Source organism: Theropithecus gelada, chromosome 2 (genome assembly GCF_003255815.1).
Source record: "Theropithecus gelada isolate Dixy chromosome 2, Tgel_1.0, whole genome shotgun sequence".
Lineage (NCBI taxonomy): Eukaryota > Metazoa > Chordata > Mammalia > Primates > Cercopithecidae > Theropithecus > Theropithecus gelada.
In genome coordinates this window covers 47,352,431-47,361,719 of record NC_037669.1, presented here as the reverse complement: position 1 = coordinate 47,361,719, position 9,289 = coordinate 47,352,431, and the positions used below count along the sequence as shown (strand labels likewise).

General features: G+C 59.7%; 1 protein-coding gene across 3 annotated transcripts; it reads right to left on the bottom strand.

Annotated features, from left to right (window-relative positions):
• Positions 1 to 1,114: 1,114 nt before the first annotated feature.
• Positions 1,115 to 9,176, bottom strand: ABTB1 (ankyrin repeat and BTB domain containing 1). 3 transcript variants are annotated; one of them, XM_025377941.1, is made up of 12 exons: positions 9,031 to 9,176; positions 7,703 to 7,730; positions 7,533 to 7,588; positions 5,911 to 6,055; positions 5,596 to 5,755; positions 5,446 to 5,491; positions 4,938 to 5,054; positions 4,735 to 4,853; positions 4,457 to 4,555; positions 4,177 to 4,344; positions 1,860 to 2,060; positions 1,115 to 1,776 (listed from the first exon to the last, which is right to left on the bottom strand). In XM_025377941.1, exons 1-12 carry the CDS (start codon positions 9,044 to 9,046, stop codon positions 1,570 to 1,572), a joined length of 1,362 nt encoding a protein of 453 aa, XP_025233726.1. In that variant the 5' UTR covers positions 9,047 to 9,176; the 3' UTR covers positions 1,115 to 1,569. The 3 variants fall into 3 exon arrangements, with proteins under 3 accessions (XP_025233726.1, XP_025233727.1, XP_025233725.1); XM_025377942.1 differs by having other exon boundaries at positions 7,703 to 7,776; positions 9,031 to 9,174; XM_025377940.1 differs by having other exon boundaries at positions 1,118 to 1,776; positions 7,668 to 7,730; positions 9,031 to 9,174.
• Between the last annotated feature and the right edge of the window lie 113 nt (positions 9,177 to 9,289).

The window sequence follows — 9,289 nt, the reverse complement described above, 5'->3', positions numbered from 1 at the left end:
GAGACCCCCGATATTAGAAGCCCTGTGAAAGAACCAGCCTTCCTTTCCTCCCCCAGGGCCGTGACGTGACTTGAGTTTAACCAGGTTAGAAGGTAGAGAGGCCTGGGGGGTCCACAGGTCTGCAGCGCAGCGCATCGTGAGAAACCCCCTTGGGGCTCAAATACCCCAAAATGAAGGCCCAAGCAGCAACCTCAGAAGCAGGAGCTTCTCTCTGACCTTTTGCTCCTGTCTCTCAGTCTCATCATCCCGAGGCTAGCCACAGAAACTAGAATCCCTCTTCCCCTAGGGCGGGCCCTAGAAACCAGAGCCCCTGTTCCCCAGAGCCAGCCACAAAACCTAAAAACAGGACTCTCACTTTCCCTCTGCCTTATCTGTGTAAAAAGTAGCCATAAGCGTCTGACCCACCTTGTTTGACTATAGGTCGTAAGACCCCCCCATTCCAGAGGGTCCTGCCCCACACCCAGAAGACAGGCAGGCAGGCTGCTCAGAGAGACCAAGAAGAATCCAGACAGGCCTGACTGCGTTTCCCTGTTGTCAGCATTGGATCCTGCACTTTTTGCCAATCCCATTTCTACTCAGCTGGCCACAGTTTGCTGAGCCTAAGCTTAACAATGACAGCTTCCCGTCTTTGGGTCTTCATTCTGAAGATGCCCATGTCTACATACTAAATAAATTTGCATGTCTTTTCTCCTCTTACTCAAGTTTTCAGTGAACCTTCAGAGGGCCAAGGAGAAAGGTCTCCCTTGGCCCCTGCAGCTCACCTTCCCGTAATAAGGTGGCAGCCCCTGCAGGAAGGGCCACAAGGGCCTCCCTGGGGAAAAGACTGGCACTGGGCTGAGAGAAAATGGTCATTTTGGTCCTGGCCCTTTCCTGGAATGAGGCCCACCACAACCAGCCTCCATGGAGACAGGGAGGGAGGGAGCCAGGCTGGGCCCAGGCCACGCTGGGGTCAGTGGCAGATCTCTAAGTCTGCTCAGCCAGGTATTCTGGCCCTTGGGCTCTGGGCCAGCCTCTGCTGGGAGCCCCCAACTCTGGAGCTTCTTTCCTTGGTCCCACTAGCTCCTTTGGTTCCAGAAGTCCCCAGTCTTCCCAAGCTGTACCCCAGGACACAGGCTCATGCTCCCACAATGCCTTCAAGCTTTATTGCCACACACACTCCCCCAGCCCTTCCTGAATGGCCCTGTGCATGGGAACACCCGCTTAGAGAAGCAATCCAGGGCTGGGTGAGGGCTACAAGACTGGATTTGGGACTGGGGTGGTGTGGGGAGGGGGATCTGGGGAAGGAAAGTGCTAAGACCAAAGCCCACCCCCACCCCAGGTTTCCCTGAGTGGTGCCCACCCCCAGGATCTTGGGGGCTGGCTTGTGCATTGGGGGGAGGGGGCTCATCCCAAATGCATCTTCCCCTGGGGTCTCCAGGCTCATGGAGGGAAGAGAAGCCCCACTGAGCCCCCTGCAGCCACCATGAAGCCCTCAATGTGTAGGGAGCAGGAAGAAGAGCTGCACACAAACACATACACATGCTTGTCTCCAAGGGAGCTCCTGGCCCCTGGGGCTGCCCAGCCAGGGGCTCAACAGTCCAGGCCAATGGACACGAGCAGGTCCTCGAGCGCCCGCAGCCGCTGCTGCGCCTCCTCTATGGCGCTGTAGGTCTGCACCGTGCTGGCCACGTGGAAGCGGATGTCGTCCACCAGCGGGATGGAGTCCGTCTCCTGCCGGGCCGCCACAGCTGCTGCCTCCTCTTTCACCGCCTCCACGAAGTCTTCCCGCTCCACCAGCTATGAGCGGGAAGGGCCAGCTCAGTGCAGGGGTGCCCGCCCTCTCACCACTCCCTCCCGCCAGCTGCAGCCCACTGGCCCACCTTTTCAATGACCTTGGCCATGTACTCAGTGCACTGGTCCTCAAGCCGCGCCAGGCGGAAGAGCTTGGCCACGCGCCACACACCCACCACACTGTCCTCGTCTAGCACCTGGGCCAGGCTGCGGCCACACAGCCTCTTCAGGCCTGGCAGTAGGTACATGTCGGCGATGCTCAGCACGTCGTAGGCCGCCTCAGGGGACAGCTGCAGTGGAGACAGGGATGAAGGTGCCCCCCGAGGTCACCAAGGGCTCCCAGGGCCCAATGGCCAAGGACAGGGCCTGTGGGGGTTGTGGGGCAGTGGTGGGAAGGCTTCCAGTGGGAGTACAAGTTCCCTGAGCATGTGTGGGCAGGGGGTAAGGGGAACTGCAGGACCGCACAGGGGGCAGAAGACTGTGGGGTGGGTGTGCTCTCAAGCCTTGAGCAGGCTGGCAGGCTGGGTGGGAGGCAGGGCCCTCGCAGGAGCCAGGGTCTGAGCTCCGAGTTACATAGACCTGGGTCTGTCGCTTCTAGCTGTGGGGCCCTGGGCAAGTCACTGCACCTCCTGTGCCTCTAGTTCCCGTTCATGAGGTACAGATAACCATGCCTACCTTGGGGGGCTGTCAGAATGATGGGGCAGAGGCAGCTAGTCAAGACCCATGCAGGGACCCTGCTGGGGTGGGAGACTGTCTACTCGCTCCCTCCCTCTCAAGAGGCTGTGGGGACACAGAGCCCACCTACAGGTACATCCTGTGCTAGGCAAGACTGAAGCCTTCAGATTCGGGCCAGAGCCTGGGTGGCACAGGGAACAAGCTGCAGACAGAGACGAGGGAAGCTCTGCGACCACATTACAGGCCTTGTGCCATGTGCCATGCCACCTCCTCTACCTGGGTAACCCATTCATCCGCACAAGGCCTTAGGAAGTGACAATGAGTGCTATCCCCATGTTCTAGAGACACAGAGCAGTTAAGTAACTTGCCCAAGATCACAAAGCTCACCCAGTGTCACACAGCTCAACCAGTGTCAACCCAGGTTAGGAGCCCAAGCCACACCCTGAGACAAGGTGCCCTTGGGGTGGCGAGGCTCCTTGAGGAGGGAGCTTCTCCAGGGTGGGCAAAGGTAACCCCTGGTAAGGGGCCAGAGAGCTGGGCTGAGCTGCAGGAGTTGCCCAGTAGAGGAGGTGGGAAGGACGGAGGCTGAGGGGCTGTTAGGTCGCAGGGAGGGATGGACAAGGGAGCTGCCACTGGAGGTAGAGCAGCAGTAGGGACTGCCCTCTGTCCCCCAGCATGCTTCCTCGAACCCTTCCCCCACAAAACAGGGCCCTGGCCACAGAATGACTTTCCAACCCTCCCTTGTTGGCAGGTAGGCACGAAGTTCTCTCCAGGGGAACATAAGAAGTGGTGTGTGCAATTTCCTGTAGCTTCTACAAAAACAACATTGTTTGCCCTGTGTTCCTCTTCCTCCTAGAGCATGAGTTTACCTAGGACCCAATCTCCATGGCCAAAGGCAATGCCCCAGGGCAGGGTGGGTAAGCTACAGCCTGCGGACCAAATCCAGCCTGTTTGTGCAAATAAAGTTTTATTGGAATGCAGCCTCACCCACTCATCTCTGTACTGTCTCTGGCTGCCTTTGCACTACAGAGTTGAGTAGCTACAACAGGGCCACATGGCCCACAGAACCTGAACCATTCGCCTTTAGAGACAAGGGTTTTTGACCTTCACCCTTAGGCATACAGGGGCAAGATGGAGGGATGACCTGGTCTTCAGCAAGTCACCTGCCCTGGGGCAGCCACCTCAGTCAGATGTGAAGGAAAACAAACTCCCCTCTTCAAGCCACCAGATATGGGGGTCTCTATAGCATGCATGCACGCGCGCACACACACACACACACACACCCTGGCAGATCAAACCTTCAGCACCCTGCTGCTGCCCTGTAGCTTTGGCTTACGGAGACCCTGGGGCAGCTGGAGACAGAGGGAGGCAGCAAGGGAAGAGGAGACTAGGAACCCAGAACCCCAGGGATCTGCAGCATCGCAGAGGGAGGAGGCTGTCCCCACCCAGCCTCCACCCTCCTGCTGGAGAAGCTGAGGACCCCAAGTGGCTGACAAGTGTGGAGTGCCTGTGACATAGGCCTTGTCACTTACCCTCTCTCTGGAGCCTAACAAGGCTTCCCTCTGCCTGAAAGAAAAATCCAAAGTCCCACATCCTTCCCCTCCAGCCTTCTCAAAATGTCAATCATGGGGCCAACTGGGCCCTCCCAAAGACCCCCAAGGCCCTGGCGCTCCCTCTCAGCCCATAGCAGCACAGGCTGTGTGCCGTCCCCAGCTCTGCCTGATCCCCCACCTCAGTGTGGTCGCTGTACACGTAGTAGAGCACGTGGGTGAAGATGTCGGGTGAGATGCCGTGCAGGGTGACGGCTGGGGGGCCCCCTGAGGTCTCCGGCTCCTCGCTCTCTCGGAAGTGGTCATCCAGCAGGGCCCGGAAGTAGTCACTGCGGCCACAGAAGAAGGCCTGGGGAAGGCCGGGCTCAGGAAGTGTGAGGGCCAGGGTCTGTCTCCTGAGGAGCTAGACCGGGGCTCAGGGCAACGGGTTGGAGCCAGGGGCAACAGGAGGGCGCAGGCACCTTGTGGCAGAGGAAGCTGCAGTCGGCCACTCGGAAGCAGACGTCAGGGCAGCTGTTGAAGCCATCAGGACAAGGGAAGGGCAGCTCCCAAAGATCACCCTGGGGTACAGAAGAGTGTGACCCCATCAGAGCAGTTGTTCACAGAAGTGAATGACTAGGTTCAGAAAAGGGAAGTAACTGGTCCAAGGCCACACAAGAAATTGAGCCCAAGTATCTGGGCTGCCTGTCAGAGCCTGCCATCCCAAAATGCCCCTCCTGCCCACCAGCCCCGCACCTACTCGGAGCTCAGGGGGCAGGGCACAGTCAGCCAGCAGCGCCATGTCCTCCCGGAGGCGGGGGTCTGCAGGCGGGGGCTCGATGGTCAGCACCTTCACACACGTGCCTGGCTTAGACACCACTACAGGGGAAGAACAACTTCAGGGAGCCAGGCCAGCCCTACCAGGCGGCACCCATGGCCCCGGGCCCCAAAACCTGCTCGCACCAAACTCAGACACCTTCTCGCACTTGGCCTCCAGGTCGCTGAGCAGGTCCCACAGCTGGCACTGCTTGGCCAGGCGTTCACAGTCACTCACATGCTCTACACCAATGTCCAGGCGGCCTGGGGGCAGTGGGGAGGATGAGGGCCTGCGGGACCTGAGCTGTCATCAGGCCCACAGAAAAACAGTGATCCCCTCCCACCTGGCCACCTGGCCGCAGGGCTAGGACTCCTGGACCCACTTGCCACCTTGGTTTCCCCATCAAGAGCTGCTGCCTGAGTTCTACAGGCCCCAGGGAACAGACGGGAAAGGCTCAGCATATGGGTGGGACAAGCTCTTCCTGAGCAGACACACTAGTCCTCTCTTGCAACCCAACGCGAGGGGCAGCTGGAACCACCCTGGGGGACCATGAAGTGTCTAGAGGTTAAAGGTCACCCCAGCGACACCTAGGTGTACTGCTGTCCAGAAGGACAGCCCACTCCCTCTCCTCCTACCCTGGACCCAGGGGGTCACCTGTGTACAGGTACTGCAGCAGGGCCCCAAAGGCCACAGGGTTGATCTGTGGGCAGAAAGCCAGAAAGGAATGTCAGAGGCAGCCACCCAGCACAACCCCCTGCTGTTCCTGGGCAGTCCATGCCCCTCTGCCACCCTGAAGGGACATACCAGTGGGTGCCTGAGAACCACGACACTCTTGCCCTTCCATTTGGTGTCCAGCATGTTAGCAAAGTAGGCACTGCGTGCACCCAGGACGCAGCGATGCACCCGGAATGGCTTTCCGTGTACTACAAAGACCACATCACTGTGGATGCCCTGCTCTAGAAGCCTGGGGAGGGACAAGCCGGGAGGGAGGATGCTTGGCACAGCCCCCACCCCATTCCTTGAAGCACCCAGAGCCCAGGGCAGGCCACAGAGCAGACCCCTCCACACTCACCATGGCCACCGCACCCCATGCTGCACCCCTCGTGTGCCCTGACTCACCGCTGCAAGAAGTCATCGTAGTAATCCCGCCTCCTGCAGGAAGCTGTGACCTGCTTGTAATCGCGTAGAGCTCGGCGGATGGGGTCACTCAGTGCCCCATAGAGGCAGCGCTCACCATCAAAGGTGTTGGCCTCACAGCGGGCTCCTGGGGGATGCAGCGCTCACCAGTTAGCAGGGAAGGGGCCTGGGGAAATTCTAATCTCCCTCTCCCTCCTCCCCACCTTCCCACACATGGTGCTCCGAATCTCTGGCAATGCCTTCCCAAATTACCCTGGGCCCACTCTGACCCAACATCCTCCCAGTCAAGGGCTAGACGAATGGGCATGTCTGTGCGCACTCACACAGGCACATACTCGCTCACACGGAAGACAAGACTACACAGAACAGAGAGCAGACTCGGTGGCTGGGCTTGTCCCACACACTGGAGCACAGCAGTGAACGAGACACAGGTCCCTGTCCTGCTGAACTTATACTCTAGTGAGGCAGGACAATGACCGCACTACCTAACGATGGCAGGGACTAATTAAGAAAAACAAGGCTGGGCATGGCGACTCACACCTATAATCCAGGCACTTTTCGAGGCCAAGGTAGGTGGATCGCTTGAGCTCAGGAGTTTGAGACCAACCTGAGCAACATAGTGAGACTCCGTCTCTGCAAAAAAAAAAAAAAAATACAAAAACTTGCCAGGCGCGGTGGCACACGCCTGTAGTACCCGCTATTGGAAGATTTGAAGGGGCTGCGGCAGGAGGATCACTTGAGCCTGGGAGGTTAAGGCTGCAGTGAGCCGAGATCACACCACTACATTCCAGCCTGGGTGACAGAGCAAGTCTGTCTCCAAAAAAAAAAAAAGAAAAAGAAAACCAAAATAGGATGAAGAATGGCACTGGATGAAGGAAAGTCATGAAAGGTCACATTGTGATGGTGGCAGCATGCAGAGACCTGAATGAAGTGGGGGAGTGGGCCATGTGAATGTCTGCAGAAGGGCAGTCCATGCAGGAGGAACCGCAGGTGCAAAGGCCCCGGGGCAGGAACAGGCACATGCGTAGCAGTGAAGCCCCAGTGAGGCCAGTATAGCAGCAAGCAAGCAGAGAGAGCCGAGGGAGTGAGGCCAGCAGGAGGGCAGACCCTGTGGAGCCTTGGGCATGGCCAGGCAGGCTCACTGTGTCCTAGAGGCAGTGGGAACTCGCTAGAGGATTTTTAGCCACTCAGATTCATTGTGAAAAGAGGGAGATTAGAATTAGAACTTGGCTGCAATGGCAAGAGAGGAGGCAGGCACTGTGCCCGGGGAGAAATGCTGATGACTGGGCCCAGGTCATAGAAGTAGAGATGGGGAGGGTGAACAGAGAAAAGGTTTTAAAGTAGCGCTAACAGTACTTGCTGATTCTACTGAGTGGTAAGAGAGGAATCGTGGTGCTTTGCAAATGTGTATGAAGGCCCAGTGCTGGGGCTGGACCTTTGGCCTTTCAGCGTTTGGGAGAGGAGGTGATGGAGCCTTCACTCCCACCAGAGCTCTCTACTGCAGGAAGAAGCTGGCCCTGCTAGAAGCAGGGAGCTGGGGGAAAAGCTGCACACATGCATGCATGCACCCACGCACACCCCTGAGCCCGGCTCCCTGCTCTCACCATTGGCCAGAAGGTAGAGTACCAGCTCCTCGTGCCCACACAAGCAGGCATAGTACCTGAAGGGAGGGAGCAAGTCCTCAGCGCTGAAGGGGTACACCAACCCCCACCCTCTGCACCCCTCTCCCCAGCACTCACAAGGGGGTGCTGTCCCACTTGTCCCGCACATTCACCTCCACGTCTCGCTGCTCCAGCAGGTACCTGGGCAGGAAGGAGGTCAGAGCCTGGGTCAGGACGGGTTCATGGTCTGAGAAAGAAGGCCCGTGGAAGGGAGCCGAGGGAAAACATCCCTTTTGGTCTGGGGAAGCCACCCCCAGGTAAGGGCAGGTGACAGGCAGATCACAGCAGGAGAGACACTCGAGGCAAAGTGCAGGCAAGGGTGTGGAGGTGGGGTCGGACAGGCAGACAGTGTGTGCCATCAGTGCTGGGGGACGATGGGCTACAGGGGCAGAGGCCAGCGCCAGTGCTGGGGCTGGACCTTTGACCTTTCAGCGTTTGGGAGAGAGAGGAGGTGATGGAGCCTTCGCTCCCACCAGAGCTCTCTACTGCAGGAAGAAGCTGGCCCTGCTAGAAGCAGGGAGCCTGGGGAAAAGCTGCTGCAGGCCTCCTGGTGGTGTGGAGGGCACATAATTCTAGAAGGCAGGAGTAGCGGGATACAGCAACTGATGGGATGCGGAAGGTGAGCAAGGGGAGTCGCCAACGCTAGTGTAGCCCCACCAAGGTGGGGGCAGCCCGAGGGAGGCCTCCAGGCTGCACGTGGAAGCACCGTTGACACTATGCACTAACTCTCGAGTGGCATGGGATGTTGGGGAGGGGCCCAGGGATGCTACGGGAGTACAGCAGCCTGGGGCCAGCCCAGGGGAGGTGGAAGTAGTCAATTAGCACCAGGTCAAGGGGGAGGAGGGGCCAAGGGAAAAGGAGGTCAAACGGAATAGTGGAAGGCCAAGGAGGGCAAGGGCCCCAGAACCCAACTGGGCACCCCTTCCCTCCGCGTCCAGCCCATGGAGGTGCCATCTCAGCGCCAGATTCACTTTAGCTGCGTCAGGAGTTTCCGAATCATCAAGGACCGGAGGCCGATTATGGGCTCTAGGTGTTCCCCGCGCCGGTCCAGAGAGCATGAGAGTAAGGGGCCACGTCTGGAGTCCCAGACCTATACCCGCGGCCCGCGCCCGGGGGTCTGACGTCCGGACCCTACCAGGGCTAACAGTGGCCCGCCTTTCTCTCCGCCCACTTCTGCGCCTTCGGGCCTCCGTGGAGCAGTCCCTTCTTCCAGGAAGCCCTCCGGGGGTCAATGGCCATCAGTGTCCCTGCCCCAGCGCGCTTCCGCTGGGGGGCTGCGGCGGGGTCTAGGCGGTCAGCCCCGCGGGGGCGCTCCGAAGGCTTGTGACCCGACCGAGGCGCCCGCCTCTCTCCGCGGCCGTCCAGCCGCACGTCCCAGGTCCCGAGGCGTTCCGAGGGCGCCTCACCTCCCGCACCCTCCCCGGGACTGCGGGGTCCTCACCGCACTCGGCCCACATCCCCCTTCCTGCAGCTGGCGAACAGGTCGCTGGTGTCCATGGCGCTGAGGCTCGTACCCAAGCCGAACGACCTCGGGCGGCGACGCTGCGCACCCGGCGGATGTAAACACGCTCAGCTCAGCCCCGCCCCGCTCCGCAGCGGCGTCCGGAGGACCCGCCCGCCCGGGCTTCCCAGCCCCGCCCCGCGGCCCCGCCCCTGCCCCGGGGTCCCCCGCCCGCCCCGCCCCAACCCCGGAAATAAGA

Coding starts and splice junctions, on each gene's coding strand:
- ABTB1 (XM_025377940.1), bottom strand. CDS start 9,086: ATGGACACCAGCGACCTGTTCGCCAGCTGCAGGAAGGGGGATGTGGGC. Junction 7,589..7,667: donor AAGTGGGACAGCACCCCCTT/GTGAGTGCTGGG, acceptor CCCTCCCTTCAG/GTACTATGCCTGCTTGTGTG. Junction 4,556..4,734: donor CCCTGCCCCCTGAGCTCCGA/GTAGGTGCGGGG, acceptor TCTGTACCCCAG/GGTGATCTTTGGGAGCTGCC.